Source organism: Callorhinchus milii, unplaced genomic scaffold, assembly GCF_018977255.1.
Source record: "Callorhinchus milii isolate IMCB2004 unplaced genomic scaffold, IMCB_Cmil_1.0 Scaffold1, whole genome shotgun sequence".
NCBI lineage: Eukaryota > Metazoa > Chordata > Chondrichthyes > Chimaeriformes > Callorhinchidae > Callorhinchus > Callorhinchus milii.
This window is the reverse complement of record NW_024704742.1, coordinates 48,434,260-48,448,609: the sequence shown is the minus strand read 5'-3', so window position 1 is coordinate 48,448,609 and position 14,350 is coordinate 48,434,260. Positions and strand designations below refer to the sequence as shown.

The window sequence follows — 14,350 nt, the reverse complement described above, 5'->3', positions numbered from 1 at the left end:
GCTGAACAAATTATAAATACTGTTTCTGGTCTGTATGGGAATATGCTTTTTTTTTGCGTTGCTATCGTGATCAAAAATTAGAAACAAGACAGTGCCTGAAAGGGAAGGATAGTTAACGTTTCAGAGGCTGAACTCTTCTGACTTGGCTCCGCACAGCTTATCTGTACTGGCCCTGTCAAATTCAAAGCACTTACGTACTGAGGAAATGCCTGCACTTTCAAGTCTTAAATGCTCAGCCTTGCATCGATGTTGACCTGACTTGGGTTTCCTGATGTCTCTCCCAAAGAGTTACCATTTACTCCAACCTTGAAAGATCGAAGGTTGAATCAAACTCAAAACGTGTTGGTTTCAAGTCAGCTGACAGGCAGGGCTCCCTGTCTGAAGCTAAAACTCAAGAGGTTAATCTACCTTTTTCTTTCAGATGCTAGTCATCCCAGCATTTCCTGTTTTAATTAATTTTTTCAGTGTTTACAGCTTTTTATTTCATCATTCTTGGGTCTATGACTACTGCTTAGTATTTTGCAGCAAAAATAATTTTGTGGCAAAGTGGAATTTATCAACCTTCTTTCATACAATTTTACATCGCTTTCACTGAAATTTTAGGATATTTTCCAGAGAGGCTTCGGTCAGTGCAAAGTTCCATTACAATACACATTAACTTATTGTTGTAACTATGAGATGTTACATCTGGGTTCCCACACCAACCTGTCCGCTCCCTCTGCTCAGTGGACTCTGGCCTGCCCTCCCCCTTTGGAACTCCATCCCATCGTCCCTTCGCCTCGCCTCCTCCCTTGCTTCCTTCAAGGCCCGTTTGAAGACCCTCCTCTTCGACTGCACCTTTGGACACACTCCTACCCCTTCCCTCCCTGCCCTCCACCTCTCCTGATCCCAAACCCCAAATACGGGTGCAACTCCTTGACTGTCCAGCGCCTCGGGACATCGTCCTGACCTGAAAGGAGTTATACAAATGTAATTTGTTGTTGGTACTTACTGGAAGTCAAAGTGAGTTTGTTGACATTTTCTCTGAGCGGCCATTTACAGATTCTAAGACTCACAAAGAAAGCAGTTACTGTGATGTCCTAGAAGCTGTCCTTTGTGCCAAGTGCTGGTGAACTTCCTCTTTTGTAGTTCTTAAAGTTTGGGGGTGGAGAGTATTGCAATAAAAAAAAATCTTTTCAGGAATGTTGGTTTTGGACACCAGATAATCAAGCTCACAACAACAGTTTAATTCAATTATTCTTTACTATGGACAGTGCAAAGCTACAGAAAAGACAAAGTTACCTAATCTGGAGAACAGATGCATAGTGGGTTCTGTGCTTTCTTCCCAGGTCTGTTCTAAATACAACAGTTACTTTCAGCTACATTTAGACCCAACTTGTTTACTACATTTGTAAATTAGCCTTTCTTCAATGTTAGCTATTATACTATAGCTGCTGGGTGACCTAGTTATCACAGATACCTGTTCTTTGTCTTACATCTCACATAACAAAGGTCGTCTGTTAGCGCATCCGTTTTTCTTCATAACCATGCTAGACACACCAAGGACATTGGATAAGGAAAAGACCTTCCTCATTAACATTGCCTAGCAATTTACAAAAGTTATTAGCAAAATTTCACTTAAAGGTACATCAGTACAAGTGTTCAGTAATTTTCCATTATAGACAACATGCACAGCAGTACATCAGCATAATAGTCAATTTAAGAGTTTCATCTGTCTAACAGGAAGAAACATTTGAATTTTCTCCATCATGTTGCCAAGTTCTGGAATGATAAATCACTGGTTTAAAAAGAGCCTCAGTAATGTTTACATGTAAAATAGGAATAAAACATTTTGAATTCTGCTCAATTAACAAAAGCGGCTGGTGAAATTTCTGACCCATATGTTCCTCTACAAGATTACTGAAAAGGGAAGAAATAGTATTATGTGAAGGACATTTTTCATCTTGTGTTAATTATCTTGCTTACACTTTTGGTGTTGCTCTTTTTCCATCTTTGGGCATCTCACTTGGGTATTAAGAGCAATGTCAGTACATAAAGGTTGAGCACTGCCAACAAAACACTTTTGCTTTGAAGCAAAGAGCAAGAGGCATTGAGCTACCTAACAGACAGAATACTATTTGATATTGGTGTACTGTAAGTATTCAAAGATTTATTGTTCATACTGCATTGGACAGGTTGTCTGATCTTGATCTGTCTCACAACAAGCCCCATTCAGCTTGGGTATCAGGACCCATAAATATAAAGCAATATCTTTATTGTGTTTCAACATTTGAATAATAATCACATTATTATTCAATTTCTGCAGATTATGGCGGAACGGAGGACTGCCAAAGCTGTGGCTTGCAGCGTCTCCCAGGAGCGAGTCAGTGTAAACCTTGAGGTTCCTCTGCAAGGTAATGCTTCGATAACATCAGCTGGATGCACAATGTGTTGAGAATTTTAAAAATAAACCTCTTTGAGGCCGCTCATTTTGACATGTCTTAAATTTATATATCCCATGACGAAAGTAAAGCAAATGAAAATGAGACATAAGTGAGACACCTTCAGTTTGTCTATAGTTTTCAATTGCTGTGATCATATTTTATACAATTGAGGCCCCAAATTGTGTAAAGTTCTAAAATTCAATCTTAATTTACAATCTGGTATTTTTAAGAACTTCAGAAAACCTGCTTTCAAGCTAAATATACAGCCAATCCACTTTACAGGATATCCTGTGAAGCATTTTGAGACGTCTCAACAACCTGATAAGGCAATATATCAAATTAAAGGATTATCAATATATAAGATTTAAGAATTTTCCACAATTCTGCATGCTCTTAGTTTTTAAGACAAAACAGTCTTGTAGCCTAAATTTAGATGAAATGTTGTCCCTCAAAGCTTTAATATCAAGTATTGCATAACAATGCATCGTATCAGTAGTGTTAGAATCTCAGTCTGACACCATCTACTTTCAGGATAAGTGAGTGTTGTTTCCATGTTCAGCCACCACTTTGAAAATCCTCCTGAGAAAGATGGACTTCACAGGTCCATCAACCCTAAATTGGATATGAGAGTAATGGTTAAGAAGCTAGGATGAGATTGTAGCTCCATACCTGATTTATAAATACAGAAGAGTAGCTTTAACATGTGAGGTCAGTGTAGCATTAGTTAGTGCTTCAGTTGTGTGGCTCGCCACAACTGCATGTTCTTCTTTATTAATTTGTCCTGCACAGACAGCAGGTTACTGTCACCTCCTCACAGAAAGGCCCACAGGAACATCTCCTTTACAAGCTTCAATCACAACAGCCACATGATTCTTTCCCTCCACCCGGCTCCATTTCCAAGCCTATACTGTGTATGAACCACCACTCAACACCACATTTTGTTCTTCCTCCTCCATTTGCTGGCTGTCACAGTGTTTCTTTCACAGTCAGAAAAGTTCTCAAATTGATTATTTTAGCACAGATTCCCCAGTCTCGAGTGTGTTTCAAACCACTATGACCCAGTTTCCAATTGTCACCTTGTGTCTTTTGTTGAGTTAATGAATGTTTGACTTCAGCCCACACCTGCAATGGGCTTCAGTTTCTTATACTCACCTCCAGAAACAGCAGCACTGCCTTCTTTAGCTATCATTGACACTGTATCACAGTGGACATTTTCCAGTTTAGAAATTGACTTGTTTTCCAACTTTAGTTGGGCTTGTCACGGGCTTGTCACGGGCTTGGAAGTTCTCCCTGGCTCCAAATGTTGCTATATCTTCTACTCAGGGCTGTTCATTGTCCTTGGTGTGGCACGTTTCAGAATGGTGGCCACTCAGTTGGCTCACGTCTCGGAAGCACTCCGAGATGCCGTGCGGCATGAAGGGCGCTATATAAATGCAAGTTGTTGTTGAGATGCATCTTGCTTGATAGAAGTAAGGCCACACTCTTATCTCGGTCCTCATTTACCTGTGGTGTTAACCATAGTTAACTATAGTCTCAGATCTCTTTTTTATGTGGGGTGAACTAGATTGACTGATGACAGGATATGAAAGTCAAATCAGGTTTACATCTTAAAATTAAGAATGAATTTCTAAAGTTGTCACTGCACTTAAATATTGCAGGATGTCAAAGTGAAGTTGTACAGTCAAATATTTAAGTGCGTATTTTCATCAACTGCATCGACTGCCTTTCACAGAGTGATGGTTGCAATAATAAAATACAGCTTCACGGCTCGATGTGGCTTCCAGTTCATTCAGATGTGGCCAGAAGTAGAATTAAAAGGATTTTTTAAAAACAAAAGCACTGGTGTGGCTTTTGAGAAACATGTCGGGAGTCCACGTAATTGACACAAATTATTCCACAGACCCTTAGTGAGTACTCGATAGTTTCAATATTCCTGGTGCATTCTTAGTTAATGATGATATTAATTATCATTAATAATAATAATAATGGATGATCAATGGTTCGAAAAATATTGATTGAAAAACACAAAATCTATTGACTGTTATGTCATGGCCTACATGATATAAAAGCTGATGTCCAATGTATTATAATAATTTAAAAAAACTTACATTTGATTTAGCACCTTTTCGGGTTGAGAGGACATATCAAATCACCTCACAGGGTATACTGCAAAGTGTAGTAACTGTGTATTTTATAGACAAACACATTTTATAGACAAGCCAGTTTGCAGACAGCATCTCCCACAATGAAGTGTCCTTACATGAAGTGAATCACTAATTTTATCCAGTTGACCAGGCCTCTCATTTCTTTTCAAATAGTGCTATGGGATCTTTAATGTCCATCTGAACAGGCAGTGGGACCTTGGTTTAACATCTCATCTGAAGGACACACCTCCAAAAATTCAGCACACCCCTAGCACTGTCAGGAGTCAACTTCTTTGACACCAATGTGTCAGCCTTGACTATATGAGTTCAAATTTCCAATGTGGGCAGGAATAAACAATCAGCTGAATGCAACCAACTGAGGCAGGGTGACATCTGAATTTTATCATCAAACGACATCCAGAAATGTAGTTCCAGCTCTACGGGTGTCTTCAATTTAGTTATATGATCCAAGGTGTTTAAGCTAATAAAAGGGTTTGAGGGAATTAATCACGACAAACTTTCTGCTGGGAGGGAACTCAAGGACAAGACAGCGCAAATCAACATTGTGATTTGGGGAGTTAGAGAGGTTCAGAAGTGGTTTTAGAGCAGACTTGGACAAGAACATGCAGAGGAGGAATATTGGAGGGTATAGGGAAAGAGCAGAGAATTGGGATTAGGGTGGGTGGCTTTTTGGAAGTGCAAACACTGACACAAAATAATGAGTCAAATGGCCTCCTACTATATTATTCATTTCTATGATTCTGTTGAGTTGATATCCCTAATTGTAATATGATGGTTATTGTTAACATATTGTTCAAAGTTTGCAGCGCAGTAAAGTTAATTTTGACGTGTCTTAATTTTTCTTTCATGCTATGCAGTAGATTTCCCAACACCAAAGACGGAACTGGTACAAAAGTTTCATGTTCAGTACCTGGGCATGTTACCTGTGGCCAAGCCACTAGGTAAGTTGTCTCCTTGATGCCTTGGGTGGACAGAGTACTAGTTACATTGCCTATTTGACTTCATATTGCTGTTGCCATTACTCAGAATAAGAACAAGTTAATGCAATAATAATTTGGTATAATAATGTGCCATAAAGGGAAAGAAAACCAAATGAGATAAAAGTAAGAGAATGTTGCCCGCTAATTCTTCCATTTTACTTGATCTGTAGGTATAGAAATACTGAACGGGGCAATAGACAGTTTACTGGCCACAACTAACAAAGCAGACTGGCTAACCGTCATCATGAACGTTGCTGATGCCACTGTTACAGTGATAAGACAGAAGGTAAGTGGTAACATTTTTGTCTGTGTTTGTATGTCCTCTTTTTCACTGGGTTCCCTTCGTCTCCTGGGGTCTTGTTCTGTCAGCAGCTGAGAGGAAGGAAGGAAGGAGGCTGAAGTCTCCATCACCTCCGCTTCAAGCTGATTGCCAGAGCAGAGCACGTGAGGAAGGACCAGGGAGGGCTCCCCCTGGTGGAGAAGGAAAAGGATGCCTTACTTCCCTCCACCCACCACCTCCTGAGATCACTGCTCCTGACAGTGGTCTTGACAGCTGTGCTGTGTTGGCTCTGAAGTGTGTGAATTGCAACCTGCATTGGCTCAGGATTCACTCAGGATTTGTACCTTTCGTTGGATTATAAGAACTCCGACAGAACCAGACAACTGGTGAGTCAGTGCATAGTTCCCATCGGTCAGTGTGACTCACATTTGGATATCAGCAAACAATATATATTCAGCCTGACACTCTCCATGTATCAGACTTTAGGGTGTGAGATTGAGCCTGTACCCTCACGTTGCTATAGGCTGTGCAAGAGGGCCTTTTAGTTTGTTGTGGTTTCTGAAATCAAACTTGATCAAATGTATTTGTTTGTCAAATTTGACTGTAGTGGCCTCAGGACAGTGTCCAGACATTACCACTGAGATGATGTTAATGCAACCTAAAGCCATGAGACGTTGACAACACTGAATTAGAAACTGAGCTACCCCTCACCACCTAACAGGTGATGTCAATCCTGGTGCTGCAGCAGTCACTACACTTCAAATTACCTCATTGTGTGAACTGCTTTAGGAAGTGACACCTTGATACAGTAAATGAAATGAAAGTGCTATTTTACAGACCACTTTTTTTGAATGCTTGTTTGTTTCCCTTTATAGTAAGTTGTATTGTAGAGCATTGTTTGTACTTTCAATAGTGCAGCTTTGTGGTTTGGGCTGGTTGAACTACAGCAGTATTCCAAAGGTCCCCAAGCCTAGGTCTCCAGAACTAGATAAGCAGGGTATGTCCCTCCACGGAGAGAGTGTTCATTCCATCCAGATACAGGGACATTTCCATATATAGATGGCATACACGTGTGGAACTCTCAGTCTGATCTGCTCTAGATACACTTTAGTATGGCAATGAGTTTTCTCAAGTGTCAGACACCCAGTGCCCTCATTATTCTGTACTTTTCTTTTCATATGAACATTTTTCATCCCAGAGAACATTATCGGCAGATTACCATTTGATCAGGTTTTCAGATAGGACTGTCTGAGGCAATAATGTAATGAGGGGCTCACTGGTGACTGGCTTAACTCTTTCTGTGTCATTGACTCCAATTTGCTATTTTGGTGATTTAAGTCTCTATGAAGGAGAAAGGGACAGGTTGGAATATTGTTTGCAGAGTTGTTGGAATGTGAAATGTGCTGTATTGGCTGTTCAATGGCAATTCTCAACCACACTTCAAGGGAAAATTGCCAAATACTATTGAAAGGGAATGGGATTAGAATCAGTGTGGAGCTTGCGCCAGTACAGACATGCTGGAGTTAATGTCTTCCTTTAGTGCTGTACATTTTCTATGATTCTCTGCTATTGGAAGGTAAAGAAGTCCATTCTCTTCCAATTCTTCAAATGTTGAGTTGGTGCAATGTCTGAACACCTTCACAAAATTAATTTGATCTCCTATATGTTATATTGCTCACATTATAACTAATTCCTTTCGCTTTATTAAACTTTGAGCAGAATGAAGATGAGGTTTTGTTGGAGTGCCGAGTCCGTTTTCTGTCTTTCATCGGAGTGGGGAAGGATATCCACTCGTTCGCCTTCATTATGGACACAGGGAACCAGCGCTATGAGAGTCACGTGTTCTGGTGTGAGCCAAATGCAGGAAACGTATCTGAGGCTGTTCAGGCAGCATGTATGGTGTGTACCCTCTGAACAAAGCTTTACTTCTTGTTTTAACTTTAAAATGCCCCCATGCCCTTACTGTGATCTTCACCAGTCCTACTCTCCTATCTACTTCCTCCACTCTGCCAACTCAGGACCCATCCATGTGCTCCACCCCCTCTGCCTCATCATCATCAGATGAGCCTTCAGACCTGTTGCCCCTACTCTTTAGAATTCTTCCTAAATCCCTCCGCCTCAAACTCTCCCTCATTGCTTTCAAAACCCAATGAAAAGCCTCTTTGTGCCTTTGGTCATCTCCCACTTACCCCCTCCCTCCCCCAATCTCCTACTTTGCTCAGTCTCCCACTCCCATCTCTATATAAGTGCCAGTTGTTATAAAGCACTTGAGACGTTTTCCGACATGAACATCACTATTTAAGATTCACCAAAGCTTCTGATGGTAATGGGATCTGTTCGACATATTGAAATGTTCCCACGTTAGACAGAGAATTCTTAATGTGCCGCTTTTAGACTGCTGACCTAGATACTGCAAGACTGACTGCTGATTGTCACAAAACTTGTCTTGTCTAGGATAGACACCAGCATAATGCTGACTTTCATTGAAAAATTTATAGCAATTTTGTAATTAAATAGGAATTTTGCTGTCGGTTACTTTTCGGTCTGTTTGTATTTGACCATTCAGCCTGCTGCAAACTGGACTATCTTTATACCCTGCAGCTACAGCTATCAAACCGAGGAACTATTGCATGTTAATTATTTTGTGGGTTTAATTTCTTATTCTTAAAATGTGAACATTTGTAAGGATTTTATTTTTGGAATTTTTTGAAAGCTGAGAAGTGCATGATTTATTGGTGGGAACGATATCTAGAAAACATAACAGTATTTAATCTCATTTTATTACAGCTTCGGTACCAGAAGTGTTTAGTGGCCAGACCTCCCCCGCCAAGGATGTGTTCTTCTGGTCCTCCAACAGACTCTGTGACAAGACGGGTCACGACCAGTGTAAAACGTGGTGTTTTGTCTCTCATTGACACTTTGAAACAAAAGCAACCAGTATCTGAATCGCCTTGAAGAGGATCTGGAAAGATCTCTTTAAACACTAGAGTCTAGTAATAACTGAGATAACACTTCATGATCCATGCGGATGTTGAGCCTTCCAGTTATATATGCTGAACCTCTTGTCTTCAACATATATTGTTTATTGTCAGAATAAATGTAAGACGAGCATGTTATCTCATTCTTCATCATGACGTGGTATCGGGAGGCGCATGAATAACTTTCTGCTATCATCGTTTCAGTTCACTAACTGATGGAAGGTGTCTGGAATTTCTATAAGCCCTGGACTAAATGGTGCCCAAGCAATTCATCTTGCTGTCTACTAAAAGCTGGACATCTCACAACCAAGCTCAAATCGGAAGTATTTACTAGTGCACTTTTTCTGTCACTAACACTGGTGCAATGTAGTGAGTGGTGCTTAGACTGTAATAGGGCTGCTTATTTTTTGTCATTGTTATCCTTTTGGTCGTTGCAGTCAATGTGATTATGTGTATCTGACTTATAAGACCCTTCTGTTACTCTGCTTCCTGCTTGCGGAGCACTTACTGACTAAAACAATTCAGATTAATATTGAAAGGTGGATGCATGTCTCTAACTGGTTATGACAAGCTTTATAAACATTATCATTGCCCTCTAGCATAAGACATACATATTCCCTCTAATATAATACACTCGCTCATGATAAGCCCATACTGTTGGAGTTACGACTTGTGACTGTTTTTTAGAAGCTGCTTGAAATGTTTGCTCTTTAATTGTTGGCTTCACTTGGATCTCTTTATTCATCGGTTCAACCATTCTTTGATGAAATCCACGTTCTTACCTTTTGAGAAAGTGCCCAGATACTTGTGTCTATTCCATTGCTTTGGGGAATGATTTTTTTGGTCTACTTCTATTTAAAACATACTCCTTTCGAAATAAATTTCACCTCGGTCTAGATCGACTCTATTTAAGTATAATAAACTCCTGATAACTCGGCACTCCAAAGGTCATGAGTTATTCAAAGTGGGGAGTTAGGCGTATATAAATACTGTATGTAAATAAATCTGTCCGGGATATTGACAGCACGATGACTTAAGTGGTAGTGACAACTTAAGCTGGGATCAGGTTATCAGCAGTTTACTGAAGCATTTTAGAGCATCTAGAATTTAGCAAATATCTCTACTGACTTCAATTTGAAGCCAGTTTTTTTGGAAGAACTAGAGAAAGACTATTGTAAATTTGAGACTGAATCCAACAATTTGCCGAACTCTGGACATTCTAAAATGCTCTCTAAATAGTGTAAATGGTAAAGGCAGTAAATCTAGACCCAAGGCGGAGTCTCTCCCCACACTTGGTGTTAGCTTTATTTTATGATCAGAATGCCAGCGGTCAGCTTCGGCTTTGGGATGTGTTGTTGGGTAAGGGTTGCGGAGTGGAAAAAGCGAGGGTTGAAAATCTGCAAACCGGAGACTTTAATCAAAGTTACATTCGGCGCTTGTCTTACTAAAGTACTCGGGTTAAAAAAAATGGACCAAGTTGAATTCTACATGTCAGTTATCTCAAGGATGCAACCTGACCTTAAAAACAAGCGGATATTTTGCTATGTTAATAGAACTAGTGATCTAAATTCTTTGCTTAGATTGAGCAATAATGCAAATGCTGTCACTAAACTAGCAGTTCAAATCTCCCTGTACATTTTTAATTTCAAATAAGGGTTAAGATTTGAGTTGAAGTAAAAATAACTAAAAAAAGCTAAGGAAGAGAAAAATGGTAAACTCATTTAGTATGGTACCCATTTAATGCACTGGGAGACTGCATCTAGACTAGCAAAAGGGACAAGCGGGATCTCATTGAATGTTGTGAAAATGTTAAAACCACTGTTATTGGTGCATTGAGAGCCATAATACATTAGTGTGGAAATGGGGCAATGGAGTCAAAAGAGGGTCTTATAAGTGGGACTGTGAGCACATACCCAGTTGACTCGTGACAAGTGGGAATGAACCCAAAGAATTAATGTACACTTACTTTATGATCCGGCAACAGATCAGCATTGTTAGTGCTTGTGATGTTTGAGTGCACTATATTTACTAATGTTTCTCAAGAACTCTCAAGTCTCGCTCTTTCTGTTTTGAGCACTTCAAAAGGTGTTGCTCAGCTTCAAGGGCAGTTCACCTGTTTAGTTTGCTTTCTTTAATTTTATGGTACATTTGGGTGGAATGTACATCTTTGTAATTCTACAGCGTAATGAAATCATAACATCCCATTAAAAATACTGCTCTGCATTCTGGTTGGAGGAGACAGGAAGGGAGAAGAAGGGTGGTGCAAGTAAAGGTGTAGCTGTGGTTTCTTGAGTTTTACCAGCTGCTGAACATTTAAGTGCACAGTGAAGATTTATGCACCTACAGAAAACACCACAAGCACAGAGGAAAGCTGTGAACAACCAAGGGCGATCGCAAAGAACGGATGTCATGCATTTACAAGACATTTCATTTCAAAATGTTAGATGCGCAGCAAAGCCAAAACTGTGTAAAAATACTTGGATCGGGTTTAACCAAATGTTCTGTCTTTTGATTTATATTTTTGTCAATTTGGTTAAAATACATGGAATCTAAGCCTGAATTTTATATCTTTTCTCTTTTATTTGTTACTGTAAAATGCAAGACTTGTAGAAGAATATCGGTCCTTTTTTTTATTTTTTTAATGAATAGACAAGCTGGTTGTAACTAGATTACAAATTGTTATCTATGCATCCATTACAAGCAGTGGCTCTCCAGACAAATTGCGGTCACTACTGCTTTGCATGCCATATAGCTATTTTAAGCAGCACAGCAAGTGAACTTTAAAAATAAATGCATATTAATATTTTTATTTTATTTATTGTATTTTATATTGAAATATCCCTGGTAATTATGTTCCATTATGTTTTACTGTAGATTCTCACAGTGTAGCTAGTGTTAATTAATGTCTAAATCGCTGTAGTCTGATTTGAAGGCTATTCAAACAATATTGTGTGAGGGGGAAAATTCATACTATAATATCAATGAGCCAAAGTACTGTTGTGTTACAGCCAGTTTAAATAGGATTTGTTATGTTTCAGATATGTACTGTGCGTTATCAATTTGCTCCTGAACAATTCCCCCTTTGACCTATTGGAATAATTGTCTGTAAAAATGTTCGACTGGTGTCAGTCTGGCTCAGCTGGTAGCACTCTTCTGCGTCAGAAGGTTGTGGGTTCAAGTCCCATGTGAGGTACTTTAAGGTTGTAGTTGACACTCCACTGCAGTGTTGGGGAGCGCTGTATTGTCAGAGGTACCGTTCTTTGGATGAGACATTAAATTGAGGTGCCATCTGCCTGTTTATGTGAACGTTATAGATCCTATTCTATTCAAAAAGAGAAGGGAGTTTCTCCTGGTATCCTGGCCAACATTCATTCAGCTAAGTTGGTCATTCATCTCCTGGCTATTTCTGGGACATTGCTGTGTGCAAATTGGCTGCTGTGTTTGTTACAATTACAGTCACTACCCTTAACAGTAATTACTGTCTGTTTACCTTCCCTCTTTGAGATGTTTTGATGTAATAAGGCATTATATTAATTTCAAGGATTATTATATTATTAAGTAAGGGGGACATTAAGACGAACGGGAATGTTTACCTTGGACTCAAAAGGTTTCAAAAATATTTTCAGTGTACACAGTATGTACAGTAGTTGGTGTTCACTAATCTTGTATTGTCGCTGTTTTGCACAACACATAACCTTCTCATTGAAACAAGGTAATATAAGTGGAACAGCATCTAATTTCAGAATATTTGCACCAAAGGCATGGGATGTGTTATTCTGATCCTCCTCTGTCAGCCTGAGAGGTCAAATGGGAGGCGAGGTAAAGGGATCACCAATTTCTGAAAGGCGCCAAAGGGCAAGGGAAAAAAAAGGCCAGTGAATCAAACAGAAGCCTATTGGTAGATGGCGTTTCACTTGCTAGACTTAGGCAGCTTTCAAAAATGGCAATTATTGCTTCCCCATTCCTTTCTTGAATATCATGAATTGGGCCCCAATATTGTAAATGCTTCAAAGGCTAAATTTTAAATATTTACCATTCCTTTCTTCCGATGATAGACATAGTAACGATTATAATATGACTGCTGTACCCCAGACATATTCTTGAGAGCTGAAAGAGAGAAGAGTGAGCAATAGTACTCGGACTTCTAAACTCCAGTCCTGTTTCAGTGAATAGATCATGAGAGGACATAACCTATTGCACATATTCACCATCCTCATGTGTAAATTAAATCTGAATGGTCTGTTCACCTTTCCTCTTCTGAGCTTGAGTCTTTGTCCTTGATTTGGTCCCAGGTCATGTTTGCGCAACACTGGTAATATAAGCACGAATATATCACACCGGACAGACAGAGCAAGATATAGAAGCTCCCTCTTTCCTCCTTCCCCCCTTCCCGGCATCCAGGTTGGGACTCTAGTAAACTAATTGTGTCCAGCATTCCAATAGCTGTTATTTGGTTGACAAGACATTAATTGAAATTTCAGATGTAGCTTGATATCAATAGCCCTGTATCCAGTTTGATAGTCTAAAATTGACTATGTTGCTAAAAGCCTGAGCTGTGCAAGCCTTTGACGGCTTATATACAGTATATTTTTTTTTTGATTCTCTGCTATCCTCTGAGAACTATGTACACTTATTGTTATAGAATATGATCTATGTTAGAGTTGTACACAAGGACATTCAGCAGCTGATTTACAGGACAATAGCTGTTCTCTTCTGCTTCCCACTTATTTTACACGTGTAAATGTAATCTGTTGTGAGAATAAACTACATATACGGATGGTATTTTTAACTCTGCCTCTGATTTTACAATTGAACACACAAGAGTCTCCTTATAGTTATGGGGCAACACACCTTTGACTCCATTTTAGCTAAATAAATTAATTGACTTCAAACTACGCCGTACACTTTATGATGGAAAATAGAAGTTGCCCATTATTTTATTTGCCCTGTTGTTTTAAAGAGCTGCAAGATTGTCATTTTGCTTTGTGTGTTGAAATTTGATTATATTACATACAATTGGATTTCTGTTGGTCTCGGTTGACTATCATCACCAGAACATTGTGACTTCTCTATCTGGGTCTCTCAGCACTGTAACTAGTTGTTAGGAGTCACATAAACAGTGGGAAAGGGCCTGGCACTTTGCTGAGTACCTTGTCTATTCCTGTTATCCTGCTTGCAATCTGACCTATACAAAATTAAAATTACGCTTGTATTCCTTTTTTTTAAAGTTTGAAGTAGAGCAGCACGCCTGCTTAATGTTCCTATGCTGAATATCTGCCATCTGTTGCACTTCAATAGATGTGATACAGTTAGTGATGGATGGGATCAGACTTTCTGCATCTATCACTCCAATCTTCCGATGTAGCTAATCGGGAAGTAAGCAGGGTGCTAATTGGGCTAGCTGTCTATATTTAGTAAAACATTAAATTTCACTTAAGAATGAGGATACAATTAACATGGGAAAATGCAGATATTTTGTAATATTTCCTATGCCAGCGCAAATGTGGAAGAGTTGGAGGAGCAA

At 39.4% G+C, this 14,350-nt stretch overlaps 1 protein-coding gene across 7 annotated transcripts in view; it reads left to right on the top strand.

Annotated features, from left to right (window-relative positions):
- apbb2b (amyloid beta (A4) precursor protein-binding, family B, member 2b) overlaps positions 1-10,510 on the top strand; it is a 166,689-nt gene extending 156,179 nt beyond the window's left edge. For 5 of the 7 annotated variants that reach the window (XM_042341544.1, XM_042341537.1, XM_042341541.1 and 2 more), the window contains 5 exons: positions 2,306-2,393; positions 5,446-5,529; positions 5,739-5,854; positions 7,568-7,747; positions 8,636-10,510. In XM_042341544.1, the coding sequence (XP_042197478.1) occupies positions 2,306-2,393; positions 5,446-5,529; positions 5,739-5,854; positions 7,568-7,747; positions 8,636-8,803 (636 nt within the window). In that variant the 3' untranslated portion in view covers positions 8,804-10,510. The remainder of the gene's footprint in view (positions 1-2,305; positions 2,394-5,445; positions 5,530-5,738; positions 5,855-7,567; positions 7,748-8,635) is intronic. The other 2 variants (XM_042341547.1, XM_042341543.1) reach the window with 1 other exon arrangement.
- The last annotated feature ends 3,840 nt before the right edge of the window (positions 10,511-14,350 follow it).